This window comes from Eptesicus fuscus, chromosome 13 (assembly GCF_027574615.1).
Source record: "Eptesicus fuscus isolate TK198812 chromosome 13, DD_ASM_mEF_20220401, whole genome shotgun sequence".
Lineage (NCBI taxonomy): Eukaryota > Metazoa > Chordata > Mammalia > Chiroptera > Vespertilionidae > Eptesicus > Eptesicus fuscus.
The window spans coordinates 36,636,319-36,655,389 of NC_072485.1; the positions used below are offsets into that span (position 1 = coordinate 36,636,319).

A 19,071-nucleotide genomic window follows, 5' to 3' on the forward strand; every position below is an offset into this window, starting at 1 on the left:
TCCCTGCCCCCTTGAAGGTTGCTACAGGTGGAGGAGGGGACCATGTGCCACACGTGAGAGGCTGGTCCTTTGCTAAGTCCAGGCACCTTTATATAGAAATGCCCTAGATGGCATTGGGAATAATGTTGACACGTGGATGCGGGTGCCACAAACGCGGAAAACTGGTGACAAGGCAAGTTGTAGGAGAAGGAAGTCAGAAACTGCAGAGCTTTGCTCCAGCATTGCCCCTCCTCTCCGGGAAGTGACGGGCACTTTACCAGGCCCAGGGTGGTACTGGCAGGGCAGTGCTGGATGCTCCCCCCAGCAGAGCGGTTGGAACAGGCTGGCCATCCCAGTGTCTTTGATGCCTGGACCATTAGTTAAGCCTTGAATACGAAGGACGGGCTGTGGGCCTTGTACCAGGTTTGAGCACTTCCTCTGTGTGGAGTCCCTTCCTGGGCCGTGTGCTCTGTTGGCGGCTGTTGGATCAGAAGCTGTATGTTTGTTCTGATCAGGACTGAATGGAAGCCTGTCCTCACGCCCTTGACACCAGGCTGAGGAAAGCTTGGCGTCTGAAGTGCCCCGGACCTGGTGTTGGACTTGGTGCTGCCATGATGAATGGTGCAATTACAGGCAGTTCCTGAGCCTCGGTTTCCTGGAGATACATTAGGTTAATGATATCTACCTTGTTGCTAAGTTTTGAGGTGCCTCATCTATAAAGTGGGGTTCCTAATAGTATCTGCTTTAAAGGGTTCTGAGATGAAATGGCATGGTGAATGCGAATCCTCCAGCATTACGTCACACACATGGTACACTTAGAATAAATGACAGCTGTTATGTCAATAATAATCCTAATTATGCCCATCTCCTTCCTCTCCCCACTTTCTTCTTCACTCCTGTGGTCCAGGTGCTGGGAGATGGAAATGAAAGGAATACTCCCTGCCCTGAAGAGAGGGCTTCAGGGTGGCCTGACCCAGGAGGTCTGTGGGCTCATTCCCTTTACTCTCGCTCCTTTAATCTGGGAGGGCTGTGCTGATGGAGGAACAAGCAGGAAGATGGCTTTACAGCTCTTACAGGATTTCCTGCTGCGACTTAATGACAGGGTCATTTACTAGACAGAGCTCTGAACTAAGAGGTTAGAGAGGGGGCTCAGAGCAGCGGCTCTGCCAGGATGCACCAGTCAGGTCTGAGTCTCCACCCTGTGGCTATACTGTCAGTCCTAGCAACAGCCTCCAACACCAGAGCAAAACTCAGGGTCATCAACTCCAGAAATCTCCTTCCTTCACTTTCTCAGTGAAAACCCTAATTACGGTAAAAAATTATATGATGATATGATACCAGCACAGAGAGCCCCGCTGGCTGTATATTTGAGTAGATGCCAAGCACCATAACACGCTCATAAAATACACTCTTTTATTTTCTCTTCACAACTCTTGGATTTAGGTATTATTGTCACCATTTTATACATGAGGAAACCGAGGCTCAAAAGAGTTAAATCACATGATCCAAGCCGCATAACGATGAACGTGAGGACCAGAGAAGGGATCCGGGCTGCCCGGCAGCAAAGGCTGTGCTGCCCCTAACCCCTGAGCCTCTGTGCCTTTCATTTCCTGGCTCTGGGACCAGCAGGGTATTGGGAGTAGGGCAGGGCCTGGGCAAAGGTCACTCCAGGGGTTGGCGGAGGTGGGCAACCTCTAAATTAGTTATGTACCGAAGAGGTCTTCGTAGAGCCTGTCGGGTGAAAGGTGCCCAGAAATGACAGCTTTCTTATTCTATTACTGCAATAATAGCAGTTTACTCTATTCTGTACAAATTAGATTCCGGCCGTGCTTCTCCTACAACTTGCCTGGTCACCAGTTTTCAGAGCCCGCCAGTGAAATTGATATTTTGCCTTCACATCGAGGTGGGCGTGCCTGTTTCCCACTTCAGAGGCTCACTGTGCTTGAGCCTCTCACTCATGCCCAACCCCACCTTGATTTACAGAAATATCGAGCAGCCACCAAGGAATCCTTGCTAAAAGGCCTCCCTCCTCAACCCCCTCCCACCCCGCCCCAGCATGGCACAGCACAGAAAAATGATTAACTGTGCCAGAGTCCATTCTACAGAAAACACTTAATTTGGGGGTGAGAGACAGTAACCCTGATTGTTGCAGTCAGGTTTATCCGGAGACAGGAAGAAAAGCAATATATTTACTTGATTTAAAATTAGCCACACGTAGTCACCAGTGGGATCCTGTCAGGCTGCTCTATAGTGATTCCGCTTTTAAAAACTCTTGTAGCCATTGGGCAAATAGCTCGAGTTCCTGAGGCTGTCAGCTAGTGGAAGCAGGATAGCAGAGGGCCCTGAGCTGGAAGAAATTCACAGTTGGCAGGAAGGGGAGTTAGGGAGAATATATAGAAAGAAGAAAAAATGACATAACAGAGCTAGCTTTAACAAGTCTTGCAGTGGCTTCAGGAATTAGGAAAATCAATGTAGCAAGATAACAAGGATGACAGCTGCCATTTATTGAGCTTCTACTACATACGTGCTAGGCACAGTTTTGAGCAAATTACGTACATAATTTCATTTAATCCTTTGAGGTAGCTATTGCTATCTTCATTTTGCACACAAGGAAACTGAGACTCAGAGAGCCTAAGTAATTTGCCCAAAGTCATGAAACTAATAAATGGCCTAACTCTGAGTGCTCTGGGGAGAGCTGAACTTGAGGACTAACTCTGCCAATGGACAAGTCACTTATTTTCGTTTATGTAGGGTATTTTTAAAATATGTTTTATTGATTTCAGAGAGAAAGGGAGAGGAAAAGAGAGAGAAACACCAATGATGAGAGAGAATCATTGATTGGCTGTCTGCTGCATGCCCCACACTTGGGATTGAGCCTGCAACCTGGCATGTGCCCTGACAGGGAATCAAACCTTGACCTCCTGGTTTAGAGGTCAACACTCAACCACTAAGCCATGCCAGATTGGGGTGTTTATGTGGTTTTGATTGTGAGGATCAGCCATGCCTAAGAGGAAGGATGGAGCCCCATGCTTTGTCCTTGAGGAGAAAGCCCCTTGACAAACCATCTCAAAAGAGCAAACTTGGCTACGCTGTCAGCAGAGGCTTTGCCCTAATTTTTTTTTAATTTTAACTTAATTTCAGGCATGTAACCCACCAGCAGTATGGTACACCAGGAGGAGGTCCTAGACTTGAGAACCAGTCAGATCTGGGTTCCCAGGTGACTTCCTCATTTCCCATCTGGACAGTGTCTTTGAGCAAGTCATGCAACCTCTCCAAGGCTCACATTTTTTCACCTGTAAATTGAGAATCATAATTTCCTTAAGGTGTAAGTGAGGACTGAATGAAAAAAAAAGTACGTAATTCCCCTTGCCTAAGTGACTGGCCTACTCACTCAAAGTTAGGGTCTCCCCCCTCTGCTCTCTTCTTTTCTACCTGTTGCTCTGGAGGCCAAATGGTAGAACTTCCTTTTTAATGTAAAACAGCACTGACGTGAGTTTGGAAACTAGCAAAGAAAATGTATCCATAACCCTACCAGTATAATTCAAAGCCTGATGTCAGTTTTAAGTATGTCTTTCCAGATTATTTTTTTCATATGCATATCTGGTTTTATAGCGATGCGGTCAGCAGAAACCTGCAATTTTGTGTCCTGCTTTTTCCCTCTTAACATTATGTTGTAAGCATTTGCCCTCCTTGCTGGTTGTCATGGTTATTTATTACAATGATTACCTTGTATTCCATCCAGTACCTGTCTTATATTTTAGCTAAGTCATTCCCTATTTTTAGACATCTCCGTGGCTTCCAATGTTTTTGCTATTACACTGCAGTGTATATCTCTGTGTATGTAGCTTCTTGGTTTGGAACTTTTGAATGCCGTGGCTTTGTAGCAAAATTAGGAATAGAACCTGGGGAATGAAAGTGTTGTGGTTTGTGTTTGGTCTTTTTGGTTTTTGTTTTCCCCATCAGAGGACCATAAGTCAAAGAATTCAGCGACTTATATTTTACACAAATGATGCTATTTAAAAAAACAAACAAAAAAACCAACCTGAGCACTAATATAAGAAAAGTGGGTACCTGTGTAGCTAAGTTGGTTCCCACTGTCTCTGAAACCAAAAAACGCCACTGGAATCAGCAGTTGTGGTTATAACCATCTGTCCTCACTACCAGGAACTGCTGAGTGACAGATGCATTGGGTTTTTGGAAGGAGGCCTGCATTGTGCAGGGAGAAGTCTCCTGTACTTGTATTGGTGACTCCTGCATAATGACTTTGTTAATTGCCTCCTGCTGGCCAGGTGCTGCCTGGAGCCTTCAACGTCTGCACATCTAGTGAGCATTTTTCTTAAAAATGTCAAGATGGAGCTTGCACTTTCTCAGCCATCTCTCTTGTCTTGCTGGGCAGGAAAAGGCAACTGGGAAATGTCAAGCCTCCCATCAGATTGACCAGAGTTGAGGGAATAAGAAACTTCCTCCAGCCCAGCTCTTGGCTCTCAGAAATCATTAACATTTCAAAGTGGGTGATCTTTGAACCTGCTGCCTTTCCACAGCCTTTGTCTGAACTCTTCAGCATCTTTTCACCTTTTCATTGAATTGCAAACTAGTTGAAAAGCAAAACCAGTATCAAGTTTCTTATTTACTTCCCTTTTCGTGTACTGGAGGAGAGTTTTGCACAGTTGTAAATACAGACCACCGCTGGGCGTGATTTAGATAATTCTGTGGTGGGCATCCATGGTGGTGGTGGTGGTGGTGGTGGTGGTGGTGGTGGTGGTAGTGGTTAGGATTGATTCCTCAGGAAACCAGGACTATGATGATACATCTATACTTTTCCATGGTCCGGTCCATCCTCAGAGCAGGCTGGAGAGGGGCATTTCCATTTCTTTGCTTTCTTGGATCCCTGGCTGTTAACTTCCAGATCCTTTGGAATACTGGCCCCTGACTCTGAAACCTGCCTCCATCTTCCACCAGCTCTGCGATGTTAGGTGACTTATTTTAGTTCTCGGAGTAAATCATGGTGTATTCCTATAGCTCCATTTCTATTCCAGTTGCATTGTATACATTCTTCAATGATGTTTTTCATTATTTTTTATGTGTGGATTCAATTGGATAATGTAAATAAAGCATTGGGTAATTGGTTTTGTGTTGCTATTATTATTTTGATGATCATCCATGATAAAGAGGAGTGGTTGCTTGAGATCTGTATTATTGGACAGTCTGGCTGACCATGGGTTGTGTCCTTTGGGAAGAAAACAGGGCAAACTATTTCTCTTCCTTCTCTCTTCTCCTCCCCCAGAACCCAGAACCATGAAATTAACCACCCACCAGCCAATTCAGTGAAACAACGGAGTGTGACTTATGTTTAAGACTGGGTCACAGACAAAGGGTCCCTTTTTTTTTCTTTTTCTTTTTTTTTCTTTAAGGCAGCACTATTCAAGCTTCACATCTCTGACCCCACATCATCCTACTCCGCAAGCTCACTCTGCTCAGCCCAGTTTGGGTGGCTGCGCTCACTTCCCTGCCCACCAGCCTCCTAAGTGATTTCTGAATGCCCGCATCTTCGGGGAGGGTCCAAGTCTGAGTTGAACCCAGACCTCTGCTTTCCCAGGTGGTTTTCAGGAGCTCATCTTCCACGGGTCACAGCTGTGTGGGGCCTCTGTTTATGATTGTGGGGGGCACAGCTAAGAGGAAGGAGTGCCAATGCACACCTCCTAGCTTTAGGTCCACAGCCTGCCCCACTGCTGGGACCGGCCTGCCCTCCTTCCCTTCCCTGGGACACCAGGTCTTGTGATCATTTTCACCTGTAACACTTCTTCCACGGGCTTTTCTTCCCCCTCAGCGTAATGACTGAAGCAAGGACTTGCTTTTGCATCTTGTGAAAAATAAGAGAAAGCTCAGACGATAAAAACGTTTCTCTTCACAACACTCTGAGAGTTCTCTTCATCTTGGGATGAGTTAATGCTCTGACCTTTGAACAAGACAGCAGTTTTGCACACTGAGATGCAATCATTGCTTCTGATGGGGAAGGAGGCCCTGCACATTGAACTCCATAGATCTGAGTTGTCCATAGTTCAAACCATTTCTCCATCACCTTGGAGTTGCCAATATATAGATTAAAACAGTAAGAAGGTAAGCAGAAATGTAAGCTAATTCAGCCTTGGAAATAGCCGAATGTTCATTTCTTCCAGGCAAGTTAACTTTTATTACTATTGACAACTACACAGAGATAGTCAAAAGCAGTGTACAGCATTTTAGTGCCTGAGACCTAAAAAGTGCTCAATAAATGTTAGCTACTATTTTATCATGATCATCAATGGTACAATTATAATGGTTATAAAACATAGTTAATCCCATATACCTATACCGACAATTTACAAAGCCCCTGGCCACATTTCATCTCATCTGATACAACAACCCTTTGAAACATTTTTATCCCTGCGTCTCAGGTGAGAACACTGTAGCTAGAAAGTGGCAGTTAGTTTTCGAACCCAGTTTTCTTACCTTTGGTCCCTCACACTTTCCCCTGCACCACAGTCACCGAAGAGAAAACACAGGGTCAGATTCTGTTCCTGCTATCAGGGTACGCCCGCTGGTTAAATTAAATGTGTGTATTCTCGGGTTGGCTTGTGCCTGGACCGGAAGTCAGGAGGGTGTGCTGTGTTCAGCCTCCACAGTTTTCTTTGTGTCTTGAAGGCAGTCACAGGGCACCTCAACACCACCATCAGTGGACCTGGCCAGAGACTGGAGCCAAGTAACACCACCTTCTGTCAGCCTCACAGAATCCTAGGTTGCTACCTAGAAAGGCACGTGAAGCCTCAGAGTCTGCTTGACGTGTTACAGGGGAATATCCTTATCAGGCTCACGTGCCTTGCTAGATAGAGCTAGTGAGAGGCAGCCTGGGGAAGTGGGGAGAGCCTGGGCCTTCAAGCCAGAAAGATGGAAGGTGTATGATTTCGGGATTTGAACAGTTTTGGATTCTGCCACTTGTCTCCATCTGCCACTTGTTAGCCATTTAACCTTCCATGTGTTAATTGATGTCATTGTGTCTTAGTTTCTTCATCTGTAAAATGGGGTTATTAACACTCACCTCATAGGATTATTATGAGGATTAAAGGAAATATGATATTTACTGCTCTTAGCACAATGCCTGGCACATGGTAAGCATTCGGTAAATCATAGTTTTATCTTTATAATTTTCATTTACCTTCTGAGCCTTAATATGCATATCTGTAAATTGGGTTTGGCAAGGTGGCCATGACAATTAGATGGAATGTATATAAATTACCCAGCATGCTGCCTGGCACATAGTGGGTCCTTAGTCAATTTAATTACTCTGGGCCTTCATATCTCTGTAGATCCTCCCCTGTGTTCCTAAAGCCCCTTAGTGGGTCAGTCACCCCCTCCTCTGGGCCTTCTTAGTCCCTCAGAACAGATTCTGTAGCTTGTCTGTCTCCCCTACTTGACTGTGAGCTTATCAAAGCAGGGCTATCTGATTCGGTTCTGGCTCTGCAGACCAGCCACAGATCCTGGCGTAGAGTGGGCTTTTAGAAAGTGTTCACCTATTGAACAAACACATGATGCTACACACAGGATGCTGGGTGAGTCCTGGCACTGCAGTGCTTAACTGTGTATGTGGGGAGTCAGGGTAGCCATCCCAGAAGGGAGAGTACCGTCAAGGCTCAAGTCTTGTGAATCCTCAGATGGGATTTAAACAGACATTTGTACTAGATTTTGGGAATACACTTCCTAGCCTTCTCTCGCTCTGAGTATCTTTAGGGACATGTCCATTCTTCGGCATCTTATGGGCCATCTAGATTGTTGCACAAGACTTTTTAGCAGTTGCTCCCTTGGAAAGTATTTTTAAAACAGAAATACATGCACATGCTACAAAGTTGAAATGTACAGTAGATATACAGTGAAAAGTAAATCTCTCTTCTGTCCCTTTCGCTTGGCATCTCCTTCCTTCACAGGACACGCCCACAGCCACCAATGTCTTTCATATCCTACCAGAAATATTCTGTACATATACTAGTATAGGAATTTTTTTTTGCCCGAAGGTGGTAGTATATCAAATATACTGTTCTGCATGTTATAATTTTCCCTCCAGAAAAATACATGCAAAAAACTTCCTCACTCTTTTTTTATGGTTGCACAGTATATATATATACATATATATATATACACACACACACACACACACACTAGCAGCCCATTTGCACGAAGATTTGTGCAATAGACCTTCATTCACCTGGCTGCCTGCACCAGTTTTCTGCCGGCACCGGGGACCCAGGCCTTGGCTGTGGCCACCGCCTTCTGCCTTCTTTCAGGGTCGGGGCTTGGCCCCGGGCGGCGGCCTTGGGATCAGCCACACCCAGTGTCCCTGCTACGGATCTTAGAAGCCGACCCCCAGTGGTTGCCTGCGATCCGTGCAGGCTCCCCGCTGGTGCACAAGGCCAGGAAAGCCTCGGCTGCACCCCAGCATCCCTGCGATGGTTTCCTGGTGGGCGTGGCTGGTGGGCGTGGCTTGTGGGTGTAGCGAAGGTATGGTCAATTTGCATGTTACTCTATTATTAGGTAGGATATATATATCCTACCTTATAATAGAGTAACATGCAAATTGACCACACCTCCGCTACGCCCACAATTGGGCCGGAGGGAGGCTGGGGGGCGGGACTCCAGGTGGCCTATCCCGCCATTGAGAAGATCAAGATGGCGGCGCCCAGTCCTCTTAGTTCCTGGGGTCCCTGGGGAGACCATCAACCTGGAGAGGGCGTGGCCGGGCCCATCCAGCCTCTCCCGGGGGTCCCTGGGGAGATCGGCAACCTGGGGGGGCATGGCCAGGCCCATCCAGCCTCTCCCGGGGGTCCCTGGGGAGATCGGCAACCTGGGGGGCGTGGCCAGGCCCATCCAGCCTCTCCCGGGGGTCCCTGGGCAGATCGGCAACCTGGGGGGGCGTGGCCAGTCCCATCCAGCCTCTCCAGGGGTCCCTGGGAACATTGCAGGCATGTGGTTGTTGAGACCCAGACCAGGCCTCTGACCACAGATTCATAGCTTTGCGGAGACCTAGGGCAGGGATCTGCCTCATCTGCAGAGAGACAGAGGTTCTGCAGTGCCCCCAAGACGTGGGTGGACCCAGCCAGGGATCAAGGGGCATGGAAGGACTCCTGGCAGAGGGGCAAGGACCCTCACCCCTGAGGCGGGGGTTGAGGGGTGGTGCCACCTCAGTGGAGGGGTGCTGCACTGCAGGGTTCTGGACTGACTGATGTGATTCAGAGAAGCTCCCAGTGCTAATGGGCCTCGCTCAGGCGGCCTTCACACTTCAGAGGCAGTGACTCCTGCTCCTGCCTTGACCCAAAAGCAAGCTCGCAACACCCTGCCCCGTAGCAGAGCATGCCTAGGCAGTGAGTGGGAAGCCTTCCACCTGCTTCGGAGAAGGGGGGGCAGTAAAGAATGGGGGGAGAGGAAAGAATGTGTAGCATCTGCAATGAAGAGGTGCTTGAGAAAGAGGCTCGGAAGCCTGACTGGAAGGTTTGTTCTGTTTGCTGGGCCGCTGCCCCTTAGGAAGCGCAAAGAGCATGTCTCTGAGGGCTTCCTGTGTGCTGAGTCAAGTTCCACAGCCAACTGGAATTGGCCTCAGTTTCCTGGTCTGTAAAATGGATGAAGCGTGTCCCAGTGCCTTCACTGAGCTTTGATGGCCAATTGAGATACTATATAAAGAAAATGAGGGAAGAAGTGAGAAAGAAAAGGAAGGACGAGCAACACAAAAGAAAGACTGAAAGGAACCTGTAAACCCATTGTCACTTAAATAGGGAATATAGTCAGTAGTGTTGTAATGATGGTATGATGCCAGGTGGGTACTAGAAATATCGGGGAACACTTTGTAAAGTATATGATTGTCTAACCACTATTCTGTAACTAATATAAAACCTGAAACCAATACAAAATAATGTTGAATATAAAGAAATGAAAATTGGAGTGAAATTTTTATAAATTTCAAAGTTTAAATAAAAGCTGTAAAGGAAGGAAGGGGAGAATAAAAAGTGTTTTTCATTTTGCCACTTCATTAAAAAGACAGTTGTCTTTATATGGTGCTTTTATACTTTTCTAAGTCATTATCTCATTTTAATTTCCGGGCAACTTAAAGACAAGATAATTATTCCCTCCACTATTCAAAGAAAGGAAATCTTGGTGTCTGGTCCTAATGATTCAATTGTCAAGCCCTTATTGTGAAGCAGGGTTAGTAAAATTTTCTGTGCAGGGTCATATCTATACTAATAAAAGCCTTGGGGATGATCAGGCCAGCAGGGGAGGGTATTTGGGGGCAATCAGGCCCGCAGAGGAGCAGTTAGGGGGCAATCAGGCCAGCAAGGGAGCAGTTACGGGGCAATCAGGCAGGTAGGTGAGCGGTTAGGAGCCAGCGGTCCCGGATTGTGAGAGGGATGTCCAACTGCAGGTTTAGGCCCGATTCCACAGGGATCGGGCCTAAACCTGCAGTTGGACATCCCCCGAGGGGTCCCATATTAGAGAGGGTGCAAGCTGGGCTGAGGGACACCCTCCCCAGTGCACGAATTTCATGCACCGGGCCTATAGTATGTATGTATGTGTGTGTGTGTATATATATATATATATATCCCTTTATTGAGGGACTGGTTTCCAATATTTTGCTATTATAGACAGTGCTGCAGTGAATAGCCTTATCAATGAGTGTACATCCATCACTTAGTATGTGTGTATCTGGAGAGTGGGTCTGGAGGAGAAGTTTCTAGAATGTGAAACTGATTCCAGGGTAAAGGGTATGTGTATTTTAAACTTGACAGCTTTTGTCAAATTGCCCTCCGTGGATGTATACCAGCTTTTGCTCGCACAAGCCAAGTATGAGAGTGCCTGTTTCCTGCTCTCTGCCAGCACTGTGTATTTTCAACCTTCTTTCATCTTTGCCAAACCATATGTGAAAAATAGGATTTCAAAGTTTAACTGGCATTTCTCCTCCTATGAGTGATGTTAAGAGTCTCTTTTGATATAATTGAGAGCCGATTGTATTTCTAATTCTGTAAATTGTCTGTTCCTATGCCTATTTTCCAACCGAGTTGTTGGACTTTGCCTATTATTTGCAGGAGTTATTTTTATATTAAGAAAATTAACCCTTGGTGATAAAAATGGCAACTTTCCCCCTGAAGTAAAACACAAATCCCAGACCTGAAACTCCCCTTCCCTGCCCCCTCCCAGGTCCACTAGATTGTGAGTCCTCCGGGGCAGGGTCCACACCTCGGTCATCTCTGCGGCCCCCGTCCCCTGTGAAGGGCTTAGCACTGCACGAGCTCTCCTCGGGGGCTACTCACTGAACTGAACTGACCTGAATCCCTGTGTTTCCCCTGCCCCCCCACCTGTCCCCTCACCCCCCATGGCTTGGGAGTTTCATTTCCGCCTCCAGCAGAAAAAGATGACTTTTTTCATTGCTCACCACAGCCATGCACCTGTTTGGCCTAAACTGGCACCTGCAGCCGATGGAGGGGCAGATGTATGAGATCACGGAGGACACAGCCAGCAGTTGGCCTGTGCCAACCGACGTCTCCCTGTATCCCTCAGGGGGCACTGGGTTAGAGATCCCTGACAGGAAAGGCAAAGGAGCCACAGAAGGTAGGGTTGCTGTGTTGTCCGTGTCGTGAGTCCTCTGTGTCTGCCTTTGAACTGAGGAGACCTCCATTATGCGCGTCATGTGCCTGACTCACAGCTCCATGCTCTGCGCTTCCTCCATCCCTCTGCACTCCACACCGGCTGCCAGTCCACCTGTGTGCTCATCACAGCTCCTGTCACTGTGAGCTCATGGCAGGGCCTGGGTGGGGCTCCTGGTGCTCGGCGGTATCCCATCTCATGCCTCCAGGGAAGCATTCTGGGCTTGCTCACTGCTGGGGTGGCCACCTCTGATTATGTGGGATCCAGACAAGCTCTTGGGGGGCAACCTCATGGGGTGAAGGGGCATTTCTGGGAGCCGGGCCTGGTGAGGTGGGTAGATGGTGTGTTGTCATTAAAATAAACTTGGACCCTTGTGGTTTAATGGAAACACCAGTTCAGGTGTTCTAGCACCTTCCAGCCATGTGACCTTGAGGAAGTCGCCTCATTTTTCTGAGCTCTGGTTTCCTCGTATGCAATACCAATAATCATTAGTGTTTGTACAGTGTGCTCATTTCAAAGATTTTTGTCAAGAGCATTTCATTTAATCCTCACGGGGATTCTGTGAGGTAAGTAGATTTGTTTATACCCATTTTAGATGCAACACTAAAGGTCACATGAATGAAGTGACTTGGCCAGAGTCACCCACCAGTAAATAATGGAGTTTGGAATCTGAACCCAGGTCTCTGTGGCTCTTGATCTCCCACAACTTGTTCTTCCTGACTAACCCTATGGTTACAAGCCCCTGAAGGAGACATGGATGAGAAATCCATTGTACACTAGGCATGAATTTATTTTTCTATCATTGATGAAAATGGTGGTGACATTTGGAGTTTGGCTTTCTTAAATGGGACATCATTAGACCCATGTTCTGAATTTCTTAGGGGTCTTTCTAGCATGGCATCAATACAAATTCTTTCACTGTCAGCCAAGAGTGATGCAAACTCACAGAAAATGGTACCAGGAAAGATGTCTGAACTTATGAGCCAGTCAGGAGGTCATTCTGGGCAGGGTGGCCATCTGTTCTCCTGCCCTGCTATGACCTGCTGTCCCTCTCTCTCTCTCTCTCTCTCTCTCTCTCTCTCTCTCTCTCTCTCTGGTGTTAACTCAGTCAGCAAAGTGGCCATGGCTGCCTCCTATCCTTACTGCTTACATCTTACCTTTCCTTTCATTTAACTTTCAGGTCATGGCTTCTGAGCTTCTCTGGCCTTTCAGGATTTGCCTTCCAAGCAACAGTTTGGTTAATAGGGTAGCATATGCTTGTTGGGGTATCTACTCATGACCTCTGAAATGATGATCTCTAAGGCCAAAATCAACTTTTTACCTGTAGTCATCTTTAAGGGATGCGAACTGGGGGTATTTCCACAGAACAAAGCCCATCTTCTCCTTTCCAAAGATTTTAAGACTTCAAACCTTGAATAATTTACACTTTCTTTGCCCTGTATTAGGATAGGAGGGCACATGCATAGGACCATGGGAAGAGCTCTGGCTTAGGAATCAGGAGCCCTGAATTCAAGTCCAGCTGCCTATGATGTCACCTTAAGCAAATCCCTTGAAAAGACCTTCTGGGCTTCACTTTTCTTCTCTTTACGGGGAGGTTGTGGAGCTAGATGATCTCTAAGGCCCATTCTAATTAGCAAGTTCTACATATGAAATTAGTCATAGAATCATCAGAGGACTAGCCAGATGGCTCTTAGAATTTTTTTCAAGTTGGTCCTGTCCATGGTCCTGCTTGTTGGCTCGTGATGCCCAAGCCAGTTACAGTGTCAGATGCTGCAGGTGAATACCATGAAATGAAGACTGTCTTTAGATCAGCATGCACAAATGCAGACTGAAGATATGTTTAACCCTAAACCTATTGGTAAAGGGTCTCATTTAGCAAAATGTATTTTCTTCCCCCCCTCCCCCCATGATCTCTATCAAGCATTCTTTAAACAGGAGTTGGATGTATCTGAAATATCTCACTCTAATGAAATTAGTTTGTGGGTTGTTTAGGCAAGGAGCAGGAGGCGCAGATAAGAGACAAAATACAATTGCACCAGCTTATTGGTTTACTTTAATTGGAGTATTTTTGCTTAAAGGGATTATCTGTCATTACTAATGCAAATAGAAATCTTATTTACCAACCCCTGAAATGCAGTACAGTGCTGGAAAGTGGTCAGCATCAAAAGCAATTACTGTGACAAGAAAACACACCAAAAGAACAGTGGACAAAGCTTTCTATAGTTTACGTGAGACCATGTGGTTCTTAACTTCTTTTGCCTTGGTCAAACCAATGTCTACTCAGTTAATGCTTTAAATCGTGACGTTAAAAAATCGAATTCCTTAGGCACATCTCAAGGGGGAAAGTTTCTAACCCTGATGTGAGTGCATATTTCCTGTCCCTGGTGAGGGTATCAAAGAGGAGAGCTGATTCCAGAATTAGGTTCAGAGCCCTGTCCCACAATGATGAGGGAAACAGTGGGGTATGATGGAAAAAGGATAAATGCGCCTTGCAGCAGACAGTCCAGGGTTTGACTCCTGGCCCTGCCATTTATCAGCTCTATTAATTCATGCCAGTTACTCCATCTCTTTTGGTCTTAGTTTCCTCATTTGTAGAACAAGGATGATACCTATTTTTTTCAAATGCTAGTGGTGAAGAGGCACTCAACAAATCCTGGTTCCTTTCTTCTTGTCTATTCAAATTCAAAGTCATTCCATATCAGTTATTAGAATCTCAGAAATCCAGACTGATTAACATTTTATCCTCAAAGATCCTGCAGAGGATCAGGGCATTTTTTGAGTATTATTTAGTAATGCAAATAAAACATATGATGAAACAGTATTTTAAATGTTCACCATGTCTTTGAGAATAACATCAAACTGCAGTATATACTATATTTTCAACGTGGCTATAACCATTTCAGGGTTGTCATAGGGCAGAAACCAAATACAGCAGCTTTTGCAAGTAAAGCCATGGGAACTTATGTTATGCATTAATGGAGAAGGGGGAGAAAAGCCATGAATAAACAAGCATTTCTGATGGTTGAATTGGTGGACTAGGGATAGCATTTTCTTCTTCCTGCAATGAAATCAGAATTGCCCATCAGTTTGAACCATGCAAATTGCTGCATGCAGGCTCAGCTGGGCTCTCCAAAATGAAACAGCTTATTTTGATAACCAAATAAATTTCAAACAGTTGCTAAGGAAACTAAAGAATCCTTTGTGCAAGTTATTGCATTGAAAAGAACAAAAAAGGGTAGAAGGAGGAGGGGAGATATTAGTTGATTAGCAATTTAGGACTGAGTTCAGGAAAGTAACTGGGCAGTGCATGAAATTTCAGTTTTTCCAAATCTTGCACATTTTACTGAGCTATCCGATCATTTCAGAAATTTGTTGAGACATTTATTTCATAAACATGATTGTGTATTTGCACAGCATTGCTACGGGAAGCCTGAATTTGTATATATTTACAAAGAAAAGGGCCATTTTCAGTAGAATCTGCCTTGTGAAACCTAATCGTGCTGTTGGTGGTCCCTAATCCTGAGTTAAGTACTTTGAGCAGTTTGTTAAGCCTCTGGGGGCACCCACTGATTGGACATGTCCTTCTTATGAATGTCCGAGATGCTGACTGTCACCTTTTAGGCCTGTTTGCAGGTTCCAGCTTCATAAAAATTGTCGACTTCTGGTACCCCAGGATGCCCGGAAGGTTGTCACTGGGTCTTGGATTTGCCTGCTCCGGCCTTGCTCCTTAGCCTGTAGGGACTGTGCATTAAATTGGATTCTTGCCCTTAAAGAGGGCCAGCACACTCTGCCCCCATCGAGAATGTCTTTGAAGAGTTGAGATTAACCATTCGTCAATGTCAGGCTCTAAGAAGCCATATTCTAATAGTAAAAGGGAACTTCAAATGGGTTCATCTCCCAGTGTTTCTTAAGCATTCTGAGCCTCATGGTATACATTTAATCATCTGAGAATTAACTGACCTAAGATATGTGAAATTGCCCGTCATGTAGTTAGTGTTCAATACATGGTAGCTAAAACTACTACCTCTACCTTCATTACTATTACCACTACTTTATTATTAATTATTATTATTATTTTCCAGAATGTCTGTAGGGGTAAAATGAATTTTATTCACAGGCCTTTTCTCCTCCAGTTGCCTCTTCCCTCTCTCATTTCTCCACCACTGCTGGGTTTTGCTGTGTAGTGGGATGTTTTCTGTCCCAGTGCTCACAGCTTGGTGCTCAGAATTAAGAGCAAAGAATCCTGGGTTATGGCATCTGGAAGGAAGACAGCAAGATGGATTTTTTAAAGGCAGGAAAGGATGGGGTGGTTTCACTCGGAACAGCCCTCAGCCCAGCCAGTCTCACACCTCTTTCTCATCAGGCCCAGGACCCTGCAGTCTGCAGCCCTCTCCCCTGAAAAGCCCCCATCTCATCCAGGTGGTTAGTCTAGGGGACCTCTGAGGACCAGAGGGGAAGAAGAATAATAGAGGTTAAATTTCCCCCTCTCAAACATGGCCTTTAGGCCAGGTTGTGGCCCCTTCCCTAAGGATCTCGACAGGGTGACTTCTGGTCCAAGGTCACTTTTGAACCAAAGCTCCAGAGTGGCCCTTACAGTCTCAGCCAAAAAAAAGAGTCAAAGCCCTGGGCCGGAGGGTGGGGGGTGCCTAGACCAGAATTTACTATTTTGATTTCATTGTATACACACCAAAGACAATCCCCCCCCCCCCCCCCCCATTTTGGCGTCTTTGGTGAAATACTCGAGTGATAGAAAAAAAATATTCCCCTCCTTCTTCTGGAATAAGAGCCAATTTATTCATGCCCCTGGGCCAGCAGACCTCCTGAGAGTCTCTGGGCTTGGCCCCTGACCTGTGAGGCTAAAGGAGCTACTACAATAGCCGTCTCCTGCAGACATGCTCACTGAAGGGAAAATGAACTGTGCCTGGTTTCCCAACAGCATGCTGAAATTCGGGAGACGATCTTGTTATTTATTCTCAGACATACAGATTAGTGGGAGGCAGGCCCTTCTCCACTCTCACCAGCTCTGACTCCCACCCACTCACAAAGGAAACGAGTCCTTAGAATTAGCAATCTCATGTTTTTTTCCCCTCTGCATTTTCTAGGAGTAAAAAGCCCAGAACTCATCCCGTTTTTGTTTCGTACTCCCTCAGACTTCTGCTTCCCTAGCAGAATTAGAAGCTCAAGGGTGTACTATTTTCTACCTGGACTATAAAAGGATTGTGGTATTGGGAAACCAGAAATCAGATAAGGAAGAATGGGAAAGTAATTCTCTTCCATCTTAATGCTTTTCGAATTTGGCTTCTGTCTTTGAACTTTGAACCACTGCGTGGCGGTTTGTGCCTGTCTCCACTTTCAAGGTAAAAGTCTGGGGCACGTTGCTTCCACAAAGGAATTAAATGCAAGCTCTTTCCCATGCTAATGACAGAATACTAGTGGTACTTTTATTGAGCGCATGCATTTTAACTTTTTTTGTTGGCATATATTTAATTAAAATAACATTTAATGGTTCGAAGCTAAAAACCTGATGTTTCTGCCTGGGAGTTTATAAGGGAATGATAACATATGGAGAAGTTTAACATTTAAATTGAATTGTATTATTTAAAACAGTACAATATTTTATGACTACAACAGTGCCCTGCCAAGCTCCATTTCAGCATAAAATGTGCTTTGTAAGGACTCTTACAAAGCTAGGGGGAAAAGACGTTTTAATTTCTTATTCCCCAAATGTTTTTCATAAAAAGTCCCCAGAAACGTGTTTTCTTTACAAATGGATTCTTGTTCTCTAAAGTGTCTCTTCCAACAGCTCTAACAACACAGCAGGCTTGGAACTAGGATGGCCGGGGGGTGTTTTCTAATGACAAATAATTTGTTGACTTGGTTTTGGCTTGTCATCATCCTAAGGGTGGTCTTCTTACATCCCTAGAGTCTCCTGCTCCCTCCCAACTCCTCAGAATGCCAAGGTCTGGCAGGAAGTGAGGGTTTATATTTTTCACATGTGAATGTGTTTAATTACTAAATAGAGGAAGTTTGATAAGTAGTCTTCCTTCCTGGCACTTGGGGTGCCCCCAGAAAGCTGTGACGCTCCTGATTGGTGACAGAAATAATCAAGAGACCTTACTCCTAACCACCACCACCCCTGACTTCCCTGCAGTTTATAGGGTTGGGGGCCTGGGTCCAATTTTCAAGCATGTCATAGCCTTTGTGCCTGAACTTGAGAAATTCCTTCAACTTTACCCTCTTTAGCACAGAAATGACATTCAAAGACCTCCCATCCTAGACAAAGAAGCATTTTTCCTCCCTCTTCCTCGTCTTCTCCAACCCTACCCCTGCTCCCAACAGAAACCCTATCCACATATCTCAGCCTCAGAATTTGAATTCCAATTATATATAAACTAGTGAACTTGTAAAATGCCTTACTCCACTCGGGTCCTGCTTCCTACAGCCGGGAGGACCATTCTTAGTTGGAAATTAAATAACAGCATCTTGTTTCCTCCAGCCTTTCTATTTTAGCATGTACGCTTTCACACACACACACACACACACACACACACACACACACATACACACATGCACACACACACACACACACACACACACACACACGCACACACACTTATTCTCGTGTGACAGCAAATGATTATTTTTAGGATCACAATATATCTTAACAAGCTGTGGAATGATGCAGTAAACAGATGGCCCTTGGGGAGGACCCACACTGCTGTGGAGGAATGAGTATTTTTAGCAGAACAATTTGAGTATCACTGGGAAACCGTCTGGGCACTCCTAACTCTCATTAGGGGAGTTGGGGGGTGAGGGGGTGGCTGGCAGCAAACTGTCATAAAGAGGAGTGTGAGGCAGAGGGGCGCCCTGCTCATTTGAATGCACTAATCGCTTGACTCACCTGTGTCTAATCGTGATGTTTTGTCTTCCCTTCCCTGTGTCTTGGTAGGAAAGCCCAGTAGTTTCTTTCCAGAGGACAGTTTTATAGACTCAGGAGAAATCGACGTGGGGAGACGGGCTTCCCAGAAGATTCCTCCTGGCACGTTCTGGAGATCTCAGGTGTTCATAGACCACCCCGTGCATCTGAAGTTCAACGTGTCTCTGGGAAAGGCGGCGCTGGTCGGCATTTATGGCAGAAAAGGCCTTCCTCCTTCACACACACAGGTAACCAGAATCCCACCTGCCCTGCTGATCTCCAGGGTGCCTACCTCAACTCTTAACCAGCAGACAAGAAGCCTAATGCTTAAGCCTGCGTCCTTCAGCTTGAAGGAAATTTTATATATTTACTAGAGGTGGGGTCCCTCGGCCTGGCCTGCGGAGATCAGGCCGAAACTGGCTCTCCGACATCCCCTTGAGGGGTCCCGGATTGCGAGAGGGCACAGGCCAGGCTGAGAGACCCTACTGGTGCATGATCCGGCTGGGGAGGGAGCA

At 45.9% G+C, this 19,071-nt stretch overlaps 1 protein-coding gene across 4 annotated transcripts in view; it reads left to right on the forward strand.

Moving 5' to 3' along the window:
• Positions 1-19,071, forward strand: part of TENM4 (teneurin transmembrane protein 4) — a 377,541-nt gene that overhangs the window by 180,028 nt on the left and 178,442 nt on the right. For all 4 annotated transcript variants that reach the window (XM_054725404.1, XM_054725405.1, XM_054725406.1 and 1 more), the window contains 2 exons: positions 11,434-11,604; positions 18,590-18,804. In XM_054725404.1, the coding sequence (XP_054581379.1) occupies positions 11,434-11,604; positions 18,590-18,804 (386 nt within the window). The remainder of the gene's footprint in view (positions 1-11,433; positions 11,605-18,589; positions 18,805-19,071) is intronic.